Source organism: Delphinapterus leucas, chromosome 10 (genome assembly GCF_059928025.1).
Source record: "Delphinapterus leucas isolate spDelLeu-1000000601 "Yukka" chromosome 10, BTC_Dleu_Yukka2, whole genome shotgun sequence".
NCBI classification, from domain to species: domain Eukaryota; kingdom Metazoa; phylum Chordata; class Mammalia; order Artiodactyla; family Monodontidae; genus Delphinapterus; species Delphinapterus leucas.
In genome coordinates this window covers 74,253,283-74,270,170 of record NC_143138.1, presented here as the reverse complement: position 1 = coordinate 74,270,170, position 16,888 = coordinate 74,253,283, and the positions used below count along the sequence as shown (strand labels likewise).

The 16,888-nt window shown below is 52.5% G+C and overlaps 1 protein-coding gene across 6 annotated transcripts in view; it reads left to right on the top strand.

Annotated features, from left to right (window-relative positions):
- Positions 1–3,542: 3,542 nt before the first annotated feature.
- The window catches only part of FAM3D (FAM3 metabolism regulating signaling molecule D), a 35,109-nt gene continuing 21,763 nt past the window's right edge, over positions 3,543–16,888 (top strand). For 2 of the 6 annotated variants that reach the window (XM_089919500.1, XM_089919504.1), the window contains exons 1-5: positions 3,543–3,867; positions 5,480–6,018; positions 7,674–7,769; positions 11,859–11,879; positions 15,686–15,809. In XM_089919500.1, the coding sequence (XP_089775626.1) occupies positions 5,763–6,018; positions 7,674–7,769; positions 11,859–11,879; positions 15,686–15,809 (497 nt within the window). In that variant the 5' untranslated portion in view covers positions 3,543–3,867; positions 5,480–5,762. The remainder of the gene's footprint in view (positions 3,868–5,479; positions 6,019–7,673; positions 7,770–11,858; positions 11,880–15,685; positions 15,810–16,888) is intronic. The other 4 variants (XM_089919501.1, XM_089919503.1, XM_089919502.1 and 1 more) reach the window with 4 other exon arrangements.

The window sequence follows — 16,888 nt, the reverse complement described above, 5'->3', positions numbered from 1 at the left end:
GTGTCAGCAGGGCCAGGCTTCCTTGTAAGGTACTGAGCAGGGAGCAAGGAGCCTCTCTCTCTCTAGCTTCTGGTAGTTCCATAGCTTGCGGCAGGGTAGCTCCTGTCTTTCCGTGACATTCTCTGTGTGTGTCTCTGTGTTCAAATGTCCCCTTTTTAGAAGGACACCAGTCATATTGGATCGGGGCCCACCCTACTGACCTCGTTTTAACTAATTACACCTGCAACCCATTTCCAAGTCCGCTCATATTCTGAGGTACGGCGGGTGGTTAGTACTTCATATGAATTTGCGGGGACATAATTCCATCACCCGTCTAGGAATGAGAAAGCTAAAGTATTATCCTCACACTCTCAACCATACTAGCTGAGGACTGTTCCTGAGGGCAGGAACTCCCTGGCTGTCCCAGCCTGCCCCCGGATGGGCCAAGAGAAAGCCCTCAGGTGGGGTGTCACAGGATCTTGTGATAGAACACGAAGAGTATGTCCTAGAATGGTGAGTGTCTGCTATTTTCTACTCCAGGAAACCTGTAAGAGAGGAGTGGGAATAGATTGCTTCTGCCTAAGGTGCTACATTGAAAAGGTACTGAGGCCAAGACCATGATTGATTGTTGATGTCTGCCATGGGCAGTGGAGTACCAAGAGGCAGCATGCATGCCATGTGTTTGCCATTTCTTCTGCCAGGTATAAATAAATGGGTTTTTTCCTGCTTTGTAGGAACTAAGGATCTGGAATTTGAGCAGGACAGGCATGCCTCATTTTATTATGCTTTGCCTCATTGGGCTTTTCAGATACGGGATTTTTTACAAATTGAAGGTTTGTGGCAATCCAGTGTCAAGCAAGTCTATCGGTGCCAGTTTTCCAAAAGCATTTACTCACTTCGTGTGTCACATTTTGGTAATTCTTGAAATACTTCAAACATTTGCCTTATTACTATATGTTTCTGTGATCAGTGATCTATGATGTTACTGTTACAATAAAATTTCGACTTGTTGAAGGCTCAGATGATGGTTAGCATTTTTTAGCAATAGAGCATTTTTTAATTAGGATACGTACCTTGTTTATTTAGACACAATGCCATCGCACACTTAATAGACTACAATATGGTATAAATACAACTTTAATATGTACTCGCGAACGAAAAATTTTGTGTGACTCGCTTTATTGCGGTGGTCTGGAACTGAACCCACCATATCCCCCAGGTGTGCCTGTAATTTGAGGTGTGGATCTGGGCAGACAGGAAGAAGCCTGATTGCCAGGAGGTGCTGGAAGAGCTGAAGGACTAAAGCTACTGAAAGCTCAGACATAAAGCTCCAGCCAGTGCTCATTGAAACCTGATTTCTCCAAGCTCTTTATCTGGCCTCAAGTTCACACCCCCTTAGAAATGCCCTGGTAAACAGACCTCGAAGTTGACCTGTGGCCAATGCCCACAACAGGCAAGATGCCGAGCATGTTCACAGAGCTCAGTGTCCCCTTTCCCTGCGACTTAGGGCTGATCCTGAAATGACTATTGGCCAAGCCTGGATCCCTATGATGGGTTAGGAAACAGCTTCTGAATTCTGTCTTTCCAACAACAAAGGGCTGCTGGGTAAGGACCTGAGGACTGGGATGAGGCAGGGAAGGCAGTCCAGGTAGACAGAACAACGTGTGCAAAGCTGGAAGGGGAGAGAACCTCACTCAGGGCAGTTCTGGGAGTTAGAGCAGAATGTGAAGTGGGGACAGTACCTGATGAGGTTGGCAAGGTCACCCTCATGTCAGGCCTCAGATCATTCAAGGCCATATAAGCCACATGAAATACTTCGGGCTTTATCCTGAGCTCAACAGGGACCATAGACCATTTAATCAGGGGAAATACCCACTTATTTCTCCATCAGGGTGCGTTCCTCAACCTTCCCAGCCTGGAGAGAAAGTAACCCTTTCTTCATCTATCTGTACTCTGGGACAGGTCAAGGTTGAGCTGAAAGGCTCAGGAAACAGGAAACAGGAAGATGCTGACATCCCAGCTCCTGTAGGGTCATTAAGAAATATCACAAACAACCTGGCAGAAAGATGCTGTGATGGGATTTTGGTTCCACAGAAACAGCATACATCCGTAAAGGAATCCTGCCATGGGGGTATGCTAGCAGGAAGCAGCAGGGCGAATGGGGCCTGCCCACAGGGAGGAGACCGGGCGGATGCTGTCAGAGCAGCAAACCCCTTCTAGACAGGTGGCCTCCCTACCTGGCATCCTTTTCAGGACAGGTAGATAGCATCGCCCGCATTTTATAAAGGAGGAAGCCAAGGCCCAGAGACGTGTGCCCCAAAACACACAACTGGTAAGAGACAAACCCAGGCCTGTCTAATCCCCAAATCTATCCTGTTTCCTGACTTCACATGCTTTTTGCTGCCTGACTTTTTTAAGACAAAGACCACATGCACTGCCCCTGCTGCTCAGCCCTTGCGTTTGCATCTTCCTGTGGGACTTGTCTATAACGGGAGGTGATGTGTTGCATTGGCTGAGAAAGGGACTCCAGCAGCCCCAGAATTACAGACATTGAGCTTAGCATCATCAAGGAGAAAAGTGCCTCCCTCTCCCCGGTTCCCGTAGATCCATCCCAGGAAAAATTCTGATTGGCCTTGCTTGGGTCACCTGCTCCCTCCTGAACCAATCACAAGGAACCACAGTGCTCTGATTGGTCAGCCCCTTTTGACAGGTTGGGGTACCATGAAGGGAGTTCTCCCATTCAAGACCACAGGTACATGTTTAATCTTGATTTGGAGGGTCAGGGAAAACTTCCCAGAGGAAGTGACTTCTACACTGAGACTTGAAGGGTGAGTAGGAGTGTTCCAGGCAAAGAGGCAGAGGAGCAGTGTTCACACAGAGGGACTAGCAATACCAAAGGCCCAGGGCTCCAGGGCACATCTTGCTCACAGCCATATCTCCATTCCTAGAGCATGCACAGCCTGCCTTCCAATCAGTGCTCAGAGAATGCTTCAGGAATACAATCCACCATTGGTGTGTGACCTTAGACAAGTCACTTGCCCTCCCTGAACTTCAGCTTCCTTCTCTACCTGGTGCTTTCATCTTCCTAACCTTCCAGGACTACGCAGGAATCCAATTCATTCAGTCCTCAAATATCTACCAAGCACCTCCTCAGCGCTCAGCACTGTACCAAGCCTGCAGAAGACAAGGCCTGCTGTGGAAAAGCAAAGCGTGCCTGGGGCTAACGCACAGGGCCAGACCTGAAGCCAGAAATCAGAAGTGGTCCAGGGGGAAGGACAGGAAAAATGGGGAGGCTCATGGACAGTGAGGGTGGACCATGGTCTCTCTGGTCAGGTCGGAGTGGGGCAGTTTTCAGCCATTCGTGCCTTCCACTGCCTACCTCCCCACCTCCATCTCCTACTTCCCACCCTCCACCCTCCCCCCTCCCCCCTCCACCTACCTTGTGACCCAGTTTTGCCCTGGGGCCACCGAGTCTGTGCCCGGGCCAGTCAAGCCAGCAGGCGGGGCAGCAGGATGTTTCTTCCTGTGCCTTTGCCTCACAATTTCGTAACCTGAATAACAGGTTGAAGTAACCCTAGAAACAAGGAGGAAGGAAACTGTTTGGGGTTTGGGTAGCTGCAGAGAGAATTGTTGCCCCACCTGCATACCTGTCCCAGGTGCCTTTCTCCCTCCTGCTCCACCTTCAGATCCAGCTCCAGAGCCCCCGCTGGCTGCCAGGGTGAGGGGGCTGGGGACTCAGGAGCCCAGCGAGCTCTGCAAGGGCTGAGGGGGTCACCGGGACTTGGCCAGAAGGGACGTCAGGCCAGAAAAGCCCTCACCGCCCCCGCCCCTAAAGCCAGGAGCCCTGCTTGGCAAGGGCACCACGCGAGAGGCTAGCCCCCTGCCTGGGTATGTGCCCCCATCCTGTCTCTCTACTCCCTCTCTCTGAAGCCAGGTGTAAGCCTGTCATGAGGACTTGTTCTCTGTCCCTCTCGTCCTCTGTTCCTGTCTCTCTGCTCTGTCTTCTTTCTCTCTTTCTGTCTCTGTACCTCTGCCATGTGCCTCTCCCCCTTGTCCTTGTTTTTGTCTCTGTCTCCGTGACACTCTCTCCATGAATATCCATGTCTGTCCATTCATCTGTCACACCCTGTGCCTGTCTTTCCATCCTGTTCAGCCCTCGGGTCTCCTGGCTTCTCCTCACATGGGGGACCCCACAGGATGTCCTTTAAGCCTCATCCAGAGGCCTGGGCTCCTGGACTACTGTAGGTCACATCCTGAGAACATTCAAGAGCACAGTATATTTTTGTATCTAAAAAAATGTTGGTAATACGAATTTCAGAAATTTAAAGTTCTACAAAATCCCTGTGGGTGGGGCCAGTTGATAGCTCAGCTTCCTCCCCTGGAAGGTCCTAGAGGGGTAGGGCCAGGGTGGATGGGGGGAATTTCATCCTTCTCAGATAGAAACGTGGGTTTGCCTTTGCTGTTGCTGTTGTTGAAATGCCAAGGACTGACCCAGCCCGACTGCCTCGGTGCCGGGTGTTGTCCAGGTCTTTTGTCTCCTGTCTGGATCCTTGGCAGTTGGGCTTTGGACACAATGTCTGCTGAGATGGATTCTTAGGTTAAAGAGGATTCTGGGGTGGAGGTGCAGGAAGAGTGGTGGAAGCAAGTCACTGCAGTCAGAGACCCTCCAGATGGCTACGGGGGGTGTCTGAGACCCAGGACAGCGACCACTAGCCCCGCCCTCCCCTCTTCGGAGACTCCAGAGACCTCCCGAGGGTTTTCAGCGCTGCCAAGTCACTGGTACCTGGGGGGGTGGCACAGTGGAGCGGTGGGACTGAGGCTGACCCTACCCCGGCCCAGGACTCAGGAAGGGAGGAAACTTCGGTTTCAACTCTCCTCTGAGACAAAAGACACTGGCAGTGCTTCCCTGTGGGGATTGGGCAGCCAAGACTTCCATCCAAATTCTGCCCCTGACCCTTGCAAGCTGAATGACTGTGGGCCTAACAGTGGTGAGTCTTAGCTTACTTATCCCTAAAGTGGGGAGCTATGAGGATTAAAGGTGATAGTGCATGTATGGCACCTGGCACAAGCTCACCTGTGCTATGTGGGTCCCTATTACTCTTAATTTTGGTCCATCAGCAAAGATCACTTGAGCTTCTGCTCCCTAACGGTTTCACTGGGGCTGGCCAGCTCAATGTCTCTCAGCTGGCTGGAGGACAGAACGATGGATAGATGCATGGGTAGATGGATGGATGGATGGATGGTTGGATGGATGGATGGACGGACGGACGGACGGATGGACAAGTGGATGGATAGATGGACAAATGGTTGGATGGATGGATGGAAGGACGGATGGACGGACGGACAAGTGGATGGATAGATGGACAAATGGATGGATGGATGGATGGAAACTGAAAGGACTGCGATCCCCTCAGTTTTAGGTACCCTTTCCTCATCTTCAGTCTTGTTCACTTTCAGACCCTAGATACCAGTTTCCCATTTTATTTTCTTCTCTCCGCAGGAACACTGACCCCAAACCACTCTTCACCTGGACACAATGAGAGTGTCAGGTAGGGCCAAGCTCTGAGGATTCTAAGCCTCAAGGTTGAGGTCTGAAACTGGTTTTGGAAACCATTTTCTGCCAGCAGGGTCTGCCCATCCTGGACTCAGAGGTTACTTGGTTTTATTTATTCTCAACTGGTCAGGCCAGAATTCCAGGAGGAAACCAATACAGGGAGAGCTTGGAAGAGTATAAGAGGTGACTTCCTGCCTCAAGGCTGAAGGACTACAGAAACTTCGGCACCATGGCCCCACCTGGCTGGGATCATGGAGATTCATCCTATCTTGGAAACACTTCACTGTGGTTGGCAATTACAGACAAAATATTTTCCTCAAGGAGGGCTATTCTAGAATCCTCAAACCACAGGGCTGGGCACAAGGAGAGGCCTTTGCCTTTTGGTCTACACCTCATACTGTACCCTCTTTATACAGGTAGGGAAACTGAGGCACCAAATAGGAAACTGACACAATTCATTTATATTTTCAAACACCAGGAGAAAGGTGAGAGCGAGTTTTATTTATTTATTTTTATTGAAGTATAGTTGATTTACAATGTTGTGTCAATTTCTGCTGTACAGCAACATGATTCAGTTATACATATATACATTCTTTTTTATATTCTTTTCCATTGTGGTTTATCACAGGATATTAAATATAGTTCCCTGAAGAGCATGAATTTTTTTTTTTTTAAGATTTATTTATTTGTTGCACTGGGTCTTAGTTGCGGCTTGCAGGCTCCTTAGTTGAGGCTCACCAGCTCCTTAGTTGTGGCATGCGTGTGGGATCTAGTTCCCCGACCAGGGATCGAACCGGGGCCCCCTGCATTGGGAGTGTGGAGTCTTATCCACTGCACCACCAGGGAAGTCCCAAGCACGAGTTTTAGAGTCAGCTTACTTCCCCGGGTTCAGGTCCCCCCTGTCACTTACTAGCCTAGTGACCAGCTCTCCCAGCTGCAGTTTCCTCATCTGTACAACGGGGGTAATCAATAGCGTACAACACAGAGGGTTACTTCCAGGATGAACTGAAATAATGTGTGCAGATGCCGTTCGCCCAGCACCCGACACAAGATGAGTGCCGTATAATGTGAGCCGATGCCCTAGAAGACGAGGACCCCACAGACCTGACCCCACCCCATGGGATCCAGGGGGCTTTCTCCCCCACCGCCGTAGCTTGAGGCCAGCAGGAGGCCACAGCTGAATTCAGGGCTGAGGAGCAAGGGTGGTGCAGAGAGGGAGGTCACACGAGATCCGGCATGTTTAGGGTGGTATGGCCATAGATGGAGAGGGAGGTCAGGCAAGGAGCAAGGGAACTTGGCCTGATGGTTACATTTGATTCCCAAGGCTGTGGGACCACCAGCGTCCTTGAGGCGGGAGGTGTGGTGCAGCCTTCCCGGAAGAGTGAGGAAAGGGAGAGCAGCCGGGGGCTCTGGTGGTCCATCATGTGTGTGGAGTTGCTCCTCAGTGATGCATGGGGGCATGGGGAGCAATATGGCTGTGAGGCAGGGGAGGCCGCGTCGGCTAGGCTGGTGTGTGTTCCTACAGAGAGCACTGTGTGCTATTTGTGGTGGCTTTCAGGGGGAGTGGATGGCAAATACAGGAGACCAACCCCACCCCCCAAGCCACCCTGGAGGCTGCCTAGTGGTGACAACAAGCCACGGGCTCAGCAGCAAGGGCATCACCCTGTCTACTCTGTGACTGAGGAACTCCAGCTCAGAGGTGCTGAGACCCTGCCTGCGGTCACACAGTGGCAGGTGGCCGCCCTGAGCCTTCCTGCCTCCCATGCCGGGGCTCACCTGCCTCCTGCTCTCCTGCCGCAGTTCTCAGGCCTCCCCTCAGCATGCTGATTCCCAGGCCTCACCCCAGAGATGCTCTCTGGAGCGCTAAGTGGAACCTAGGAAGGTGCATTTCTAACCCTCCCTCCCAGCGGCCCTACTTTGGGGAACACTGCCATGTAACCTTGCAGCATGGTCATCACGTAGGCTCACGCTAGCCCCGCCATGCAGTCCGTGGACTGGTCCACAGTGTGGGCAGGGTCTGGACCTACAGGATGTGGTCTCACTGAGGGGATTTGGGAAGGACCCACATGTAGTCTTGCTGCCTGGCCTTGCAATGCGGTCTGGTGCTGTGGTCTCATGGCAGCATCTCCTTGCTCTGCAGGTCTGCTTCACCTCCTGGTCCTCATTTTTGGCCTGGTCACCACATGGGTCTTTGTCCGCAGATATATCAACTTCAACATGAAAACCATCCTCCTGGGTGAGTGGAGCTCGCTACTGGGGCAAGGCCTATGGACCAGGGCTAGGGGCAAAGGATCTATTCCATCCCTGGGTGACCCAGGAGGTGGCCAGCCATGACAAGGTGAGGACTGCCTTTGGGACCCGAGGCATTCGGCGTGGGAGAAGAGGAACCCCCAGGCTGTCCGGAAGGCTGGGAGCCCATGGGGGCCAGAGAAGTGTCCCAAGGCCCTGGCCAGAACATATGCCTGCATCAAGGGCCATTTTGGAAACGTGACCCAAGAAGGAAGGACAGAGGGAAGAAGAAAAGAAGGGAGGGAGAAAATTGCCCAGACCTTGAGTGCCTTCCACCTGTACTTGCTGTTCCCTCAGCCTGGAACCCTCTTCACTCAGACCTCCCTGTGGCCAGCCCCTTCTCATCCTTCAAGCCTCTGCTCAAATGTTACCACCTCAGAGAGGCCTTCCTTTACCATGCCAGCTATACTTGCACCCGCTTTTCTTAGTTTAGAGTCTTTCATGTCAGCCTATTCCCTTCAGAACATCATTATCACCCATCATTAGGTTGTTTATTTATTCGTTTACTTGGTTGTTGCCCAACCCCATCCCATAGAATGTGAGCTTCCTGAAGGCAGGAAACATTTGATAAGTGAAAGAAAGAGGGATGGATTGGGGGATGGCTAGATGGATGATGGGTGGATGGATGGATGATGGGTGGATGGATGGATGATGGGAGGATAGGTGGATGATGGGTGGATGGATGGATGATGGGTGGATGGATGGATGATGGATGGATGGATGGATGATGGGTGGATGGATGGATGATGGATGGATGGATGGATGATGGGTGGATGGATGGATGATGGGTGGATGGATGGATGATGGATGGATGGATGGATGATGGATGGATGGATGGATGATGGGTGGATGGATGGATGATGGGAGGATAGGTGGATGATGGATGGATGGATGGATGATGGGTGGATGGATGGATGATGGGAGGATAGGTGGATGATGGGTGGATGGATGGATGATGGATGGATGGATGGATGATGGGTGGATGGATGGATGATGGGAGGATAGGTGGATGATGGGTGGATGGATGGATGATGGGAGGATAGGTGGATGATGGGTGGATGGATGGATGATGGGTGGATGGATGGATGATGGATGGATGGATGGATGATGGGTGGATGGATGGTGGATGGGTGGATGGATGGTGGATGGGTGATGGATGCTAGCTGCTCTACATGCATGGTCTCATTTAATCTGCACAAATGACCTAGGGGGTGATTCATGGTATGTTTGTGGAGTGGGCTCAGGCATGACCTCATGTTGTGGTTTTATGTGTGGTCCGAGAAAAAGAGAAGCTCAGGGAAATTGAGAAACTTACCCAGATGTCCCTTGTAGATGTCAGAACGGGAATGAGAACACAGGTCTCCCAGATCCAAATCCTTTCAAAGGAAGGAGAGAAAGGGAAGGAATTTCTACCTCTGGATTCGTCCTCCTTAAAGACCAAGAACCACCTCCATCAACATAATCAAACATAATAACCTCTAGTGGCCCAGACCAGCTCATGGCTTCACAGCAGTGAGAAGCCAATCACCCTGCCTTTAACACAAACTCCCCACAGTGGAATCTCAGAGGGCCCTTACCTCATGTGCTTCTTGTCGAGCATGGCCCGCACCCAGGTCAGGATGATTTATATGGATACATATCTTAGGCCCTACTTTTACAGACTAGAGATTGACTTGGCTGTGCTGCTGGACTCGGAGGAGATGTGCCAGATGAGCTCAGGAGGCTCAGAGCCGGAGGCGAGCTCAGGAGTAAGCTCTAGAGAAGACAGCCTCAGCTTGGGGCGGGAGAGGGGAGTAATTGAAAGGAGCCCCAGATGTTTCCCTCTCAGAACTCAACCACCTGGGGTCTGACAAATCAACACTCCCCCCAACGATCATCAAGCAACTGTTCTGTGTTAGGTCCCAAAGACCCCAGAACGAGGAACACGTGGCCCCAGCTCCAGTCACGTGAGTTAGTTCACATGTCTGGCGTACGTTGTCACATGCAGCTCGCCTTCCATCTCCTATTGCTGACGACCCTTCAGCTCGACCATCTCCCACCTCCTCTCCCTCCTCCAGTCATAACTCTTCTTGCCTGTTCACTCGATGCCGGCCCCTGGATGCCAGCTGTTGTACTGCACTACTGTACTTTTCAAGGCACTGTCCTGTAAGACTAAAAATGTTTTCTTTATTTTTTTGTGTTTATGTGTTTGTGTTTTATGTATTATTTGAGTGAAAAGTATTATAAACCTATTACAGTACAGTACCACAGAGCCGATGGTGTTGGGTACCTGGGCTAACTTTGTTGGACGTACGAACAGATTGGACTCAGGAATGTGCTCTCGGAATGGAACTCATTCATATGTAGGGGACTTACTGTATAGAATATACAAAAATGGAAGTGCATTAACATGACCCGAGTCTTGCAAAATGCTCACAGTGGCAGGAAATGTAACCAGTGGGGAAAGCAGCCATCCAAAACCACTAGTGTGCTCGGGCACGGAAAGGGAAACCTTCATCTACTTCAAACATTCCTGACCTGGTTGCATGCACCCCACCTGATGATTTAATGCATTAATATGGAAGCACATATATTACTACAGCACAGAATGTTCTAATGTTTTTATTATTATCTTGATACATAGTTGGTTTCCTTTTTAATCCAATCTATTTTATTTTATGCATTTAATAACTTGCCATCTGGTAGAGTAGGAAGTGCTGAGTGTCTCAAGAGAAGTGGGAATAAATTTCCTGTAAGGGGAGTTCATAGGCTTTTCCAAATCACCAGAGGGGTCCATGGCACGGAAGTCAGGTGATTAAGGAGCTTCTGATTTACCTAATAAATTGGGCAGGCTTCTTTCGGACGGGAGTGACAAACCCAACTCTTAGCGGTTTAAGCAAAATGGGGTGTCTTTTGAGTCAGGTCATTGGGAAGCCCATGGCATCAGACTTTAGGTGTGGCTGGATCTAGGGGCCCCGACAAAGGCCTCAGAGTCTGTCTCTGTGTCCCTGGGCTCTGCTCCTTGCTGTTTAACCTCATTCCATGGGCAGCTTTCTCTCCCAGGCAGGCATGGTGGCTACCAGCTCTCTGGATGTTCACCTTGCAGCTCAGCTGCAAGATGCTTCTCTCTCCCCCAGGGCCACATATCAACCCCTAGAAGGGCTCCATCTCCAGACGAATGTAATGCTATAACTGGCTCAGCCTGGGATACGTGATACCCCTCGGGCCTTGGAGGCAAGGGTAGGGGGACAGCTTCTCAAGGACCAAACGGAAAGTGTGTCAGTGTGGGTGTCCCCCAAAAAGGAGCGTTTCCCCGCTCCCCGCCGGCATTTCTGTGTCCCCTGGGGGCCCTGTCCTCTAGGACTTAGCGCTCAGCTGGTGGGAGACTGGACGTAGAACCGCAGAAATAAGCAGGACGCAGCACAGCTAAGACGTGAAACCTGTTCAGATGTTTGGAGCTGCGGGAGTCGGGAAGGGATGCTCCGGGCCCGAAAAGTGACAGCCACACCATCCTGTCCTTCCTGGGGGCCAGGGCTCTCGGCGCCTCTCACTGGCTCTTCTCCACAGCCAGCGAGAGTGGGTGTGATGGCCCCCACTGCGCAAGCGAGGAGGCCGAGCCCCAGAGGAGAAAACTCACACGTGGTCACACACGGTCAGGCTCCAAGTTCAGTGGGCCTCACAACAGAGGTCTGCTTCTTTTTAACCATGAGAGAGTCTTCTGTGTGCGTGCATGTGTGTGCACGTGCACGCACATGTGTGTCTGCACGTGTGTAAGTGTATACGTCTGTGTGCATGTGTGCACGCTTTGTGTGTATGTGCGTGTGTGTGTGTGTGTTTGCACGTGAGAGAGAGAAATGGTGACAGTGGCAAATTAGGGAGGACTTCCAGACCAGATGGGACTTTCAACTCATTTCAACCCCTGCCACGGGACAGGGACTGTGCCTGGCCAGGCCAACACCTCCCTGAATTCCCTTCTTCCCACTCCCCAGCCCCCAGCCTCCACCCTGTGCAGGGGCCCAAATCCCTTTCTAACCAGATCCTGTCTTCTCTCCAACAGGTTCAGTCTACAAGGAGAACCGTGAGTGTCGACTCAGCCCCGTTTCCCTTAGGCTGAGGTGTTCCAGAGTCTCTAGTCCCAGCCCTGCAGGTTCTAGAAAAACCTTGGTTCCCAGAGTCTGCCCAGCTCACTCTTTGCATGGCCTGATGGAGCCTTCCAAAGCCCCCAGCCCTGTGGCCCCTTCTCAGCCATTCGGACTCATAGCGGGGGCTCAACTGTCTCCCTTCCCCAGCACCCCCAGCCTGCAGTCTGGACTGCACCCACCCTGCCCCCCTCTTTCATCCCCTGACCCAGCTGGGAGCCCCAAGGATGCGGGCTGTGCTTATTATCATTTCAGTGACCCCAGAATTGGCTTATGTTTCCTGCTCCAAAGTACCAGGGCCATGTTGAGCACCGCAGGGGCCCCCAGAGGCAAACAGAAGGGGGTGCTGATAGTCTAAGGGGGCAGAAGGGCCATATGTGCCAAGAGAGGTGGGGCGACATGCCCCGGGCTCCAGGAGGGCCGTCTGCTTCCAATGGGAAGGAGTCAGGGAAGGCTTCAGGGAGGAGACGGCTATTTAGCTGTGCCTTGTGGAGGAGAGACTGGCCTGTGCAAAGGCCTAGGGGCAGGAATGCTGGGGCTCCAGTGGAGAACTTGGCTGCTGAGTCAGGGACGCAAGTGTGGGGAGTGGAGAGAGCACCGGCAGGGCAGGAGTGCTGAGACGTCTGAACAGTGCAGAGAAGTACAGGGAAGGTGGAAGGAAGGGACAATTATGGTGATGATAACGGTAACAGTGATTGAGTGCCTACTGTGTGCCAGACACTGTATTCAGAACTTTACAGGCATCTCATGCAATCCTCACCACAACCCTATGTGGATGCTATAAGTATCCCCATCTTGTAGATGAGGAAACTGAGGCTCAGAGAGGTGAAATCTCTTGGCCAAGGCAATGCAGCTGTAAGTGGCGGGGAGGGAGTCAACCTCCCCATCTAATCCAGAGCCCACCCTCTCAACACCTCCTTACAAGAGACAGCACCTCCGAGTCCCCCTTTCCACACCAACACGGTGGTGACTGAAGGGGGATGCAGCTCGGGGAGTGGGACTTTCCCTGACTGAAAAGGGCATGGAGGGGACTTCCCTGGTGGTCCAGTGGTTAAGACTCCATGTTCCCAATGCAGGGGGCGCAGGTTCAATCACTGGTCAGGGAACTAGATCCCACATGCCACAACTAAAAAAGATCCCGCGTGCCGCAACTAAGACCCAGTGCACCCAAATAAATATTAAAAAAGAAAAGAAAAGGGCATGGGAGCCCCTGTGCACTGTGGAATTACAGAGAGCAAAGACTATGCACCAACAAACCATTCACCCCACACCCTGAACCCTGTCTCACTGAAGCCTCCTGAGTCACACTGTGAAGTAGACACTGTCACACAGCATCTTGGTGCTGAACACTCAGATGTCACCTACTGGGGGGAAGGCAAATCCAAGCACACGTGCTGCCTCTCACCTTCACCGGTTCCCACAGTAGACATCACCAATCAATCCCAGCGCTCTTTCCCTCCAAGCCCACAGGTAGCCTCAAGGCTTTATCATTAAGTCTTTAATAGTAGGTCCGTTAACATTGAAGAGGAAACCTGTTTGACAACCCTGATCTAAACCAACTCCCTCATTTTACAGTTGGCACTTTTAAGCGAAAGGGAGAGATTTCTGGCAAGTCACACAGCAGATTACTGGAGTCGCCCGAGTTCCCTGACGGCAGCTCCCCTCCGGTGCTCAGTTCCATGCCCTGAGCAGTAGCCTCTTGGGTTCCCAGAGGGGTTGGGCAGCTTAGGAAACCGCTGAAACCCAAACCCACAGAGCAAACCCTCTGCCTCCCAGTGACTGAGACCCCTGGGCCTCCTCCCCCCCTCATCCAGTAGCTTGCTGTGAAGGCTGGATGGTCAGAAAATCAATTTGGGAAAAGCTTGCTAAGCCGGCCTGTTGACATGGGGTTTATCCGACTCAGCCGCTGTTGATTAGGCTCTGGGCAAACTCCAGGGTGTCCCCGAAGCCTGGCCCAGCCCCTCTGGCAAGGTGAAAACCTCTGGATTCGAAAGTAAACTGGGCTCTCTGGGGGGGGCGGGGGGGCGGAGGTGGAGTCCCAAGGCTCATCGGAGGAGAAGACCCCTCCCAGCCTCACCCTCAACTAGCCACTCTGGGGGAGGGTTCTGTCCAGAGGGAGGGGTAGGGCCGTCGGGTCCACATCTCCAGCCATCCCTCTCCTGAGCCACTAGGGGGTGTCTCCACTCCCGGCCCTCACTCTCCGGTGATAGTGTCCCAGTTGGAGCTCTGGTTACACCCACCAGGCCTGTATGCTGGCACTCTGGGTGGGGAACGAGAGCCTAGGATGAGCTTTCTGCTCAGATCATCAGGGCCGCCCACTCCACCAGGGGAGCCCTGGCGCAGGCTGCATTCGCTCCTAAGAAGGGTCACCATCACCCACTCCGAGGCACCACAGGCTTGCCGAGCTTGGCACTAGTGGGCTGTGTCCCCCTCAGAGGGACGCTTTTTCCTGATTCCCATTAAGGCTCCCTCTAGGCCCTGGAGACCCTAATCACCCCCCCAGCTTGGGCTCAGACCCGCCCAAATGCTCTAGGTGTTCATTCAGTGAAGATTTATCGAGTGCCTCCTATATGGCAGGCACAGGAGTTATGGGGATGATTTAACAAGACAGTAAAGACGAAGGGCTTGCCACAGTGCCTAGCAGGCAGCAAGGCCCCGGCGTGTGCCAGCGTCTATTGGGAAGCCTGTGGGTTTGCTCCAAACACTCTGGCGCGGCTCAGCCAGTCGCCTGGCGCGGGGGCTGAAGGAGAGAAAGGCTGCCTGATCACTGCTCTCCCTTTGCAGGTGAACTTTCTCTAATGCCCTGTTTGCCCAGTTCTCCCTCCTGGCACCTTCTGGACTGTCAGGTGGTATTAAAACAACATGCATGAATATAAGCTGGAAACTGCCAGGCTGGAAGTGTGGGTGACATTTCAGCGGCTGTGCTTGGGGGCGCGTCTGCCTCTCCCGCCTTTCACAGGCCTCCAGAGTTCGCCCTGGGAGGGCCGCGTGGAGAGGACGCAGGTCTTCATAGCAGCCACAATAACCAGAGGTCCCACATACTGAGTCCTCAGTGGGTTCCAGGGACCGTGCTAAGCCCCGGGAGGGAAATTCCAGAACCACCTGCCTGGTCCCTTTGATCTCAGGGTCTGGCCCAAAGTAAGTGCTCCGGAAATGAGTGATAAGAAGAATAGCCAATAAGCCCTGAGCATTAACCTGAGTTCATTAATCCCGCACAAGAACCCAGTGGAGAAGTACCATCATTAGCCCATTTCACAGATGAAGGAGCAGATTTACAAGGAGGTTGAAGACTTGCTCAAGGGAACCTGGCTGGTGAGAAGCGCTCCCACCCACCATGCTGGGCCCCCAGGAGCTTGTCAACAGGGGCCTCTGTGAGCTCAAAAGCCTGCCATGTCTCAAGAGAAAGTTCTCAAGAGAATCCCTTAATCACGGTGACTCGGGTCATTAACCACCACTCACGGTTCTGCACACAGTTACTGAAGGTCTGCGGGCAGCCAGGAGCTGTGCCAGGGCTGGGGCTGTGATGGGAAACCCAGAAATGAACGCTGAGCGGTCAGACACGCAGTGTCCCGTGTCTTTGATGGGGTTGTTGGAAGCACTGTGGGAGCACAGAAAGGGGCAAATCCGCAGACCTAGGTGGTCAGGGAAGGCATCCCTGGGAGGAGGCCCCCTGTCCCTGCCCCTCTCCTCCTCCCGGGCCCCTTCCTTAGCTGCCGCCACCAAAGCTATTCTGTTCCGTCCCCAGCTTCACACTCGGTGAAGACCAAGTGTGGCCTCAGCAAATCCTGCCCAGACAACTTCTTTGCGTTTAAAATCACCAGCGGGGCTGCCAACGTCGTGGGCCCCTCCGTGTGCTTTGAAGGCCAAATGTAAGTTTCTGGCATTTCTTTTCTTTTCTTTCATTAATTCACTCATTAGCAAGTTCAGAGGCCTCAAGGGCGGGCCCTAGAGACCAGACCACACCTTCGACATGCTTCCTTTTACTCTGGGTGGGTGGGTCACACATGATAATAATCCTAACATCTTGCAAATCTGCCAGCACCTTGCTAGACGCCTTACAGCATCGTCTCCCTCAATCCCCCAGCATTCCTGGAGGTGGGGCGATAATCCTCCCCTTTGTAAAAATGAGGAAACTGAGGCTCAGACAGTGTTACCCAGCTAACCCTTGGTAGAGCCAGGATTTGAACTCAGGTCTCTCTGATAGCCAAGCTGCTGGGCTTCCTATGACGGGGGATGCCTAAGGGGAATGTTCAAGATCAAGGTCCAGGCATCAAAGCCCAGATGCAGCAGGTGCCAGGGCTTCTACCCAGGTGCAGGAGAAAGACTATATACCAGGCTTTCGAGGTAGTAAAGTCCCTGGGACAGCAAGTTCATCCTACAAAAGAAGCCAGAGACAGGTGTTTTAGTACGGATTCTGAACCTAGATCCAAATCATTTAGGCAAAACAAGGAAAGCTACTGGTTCACGTACCCAAAAGGCCAGAGGCAGTGGGCTCCAGCACCAGCTGAATCCAGGGGTTCAGACCAAGTCATCAGGGCTCCCTCTCACACTACCTTCAGCTCTGCTTTCCTCTGTCATTAGATTCGGTTTTCTCTACTGAAAATGGACTTCTTCATGTGGTGAAGGAGGGAGGCCACCAGCCGGGTTGACATAATAGCCCTGTCTAGCACCCCACTGGGAAGAGCTTTCCCATCTGAATTAACCCTGCAAAAGTCCCGGGGCTGGGGCTCATTGGCTGGCCTGGGTCACATGACCACACTGGCCCAATCACTGTGACCAGGGGCACAGGATACTGGCTTGTCCAGGCCTGGAGAGAGGTCAGTGCCGAGACCCTCCTGGCCTGAGATGGAGAAGTACACTTTTCCCAGGGATACAAGAGGATGGGGTATGGATGCTGGGCCGCAGGAACACAGCTGGGCTCCACTTGGGGATCCCAGAAGTGGCAGGA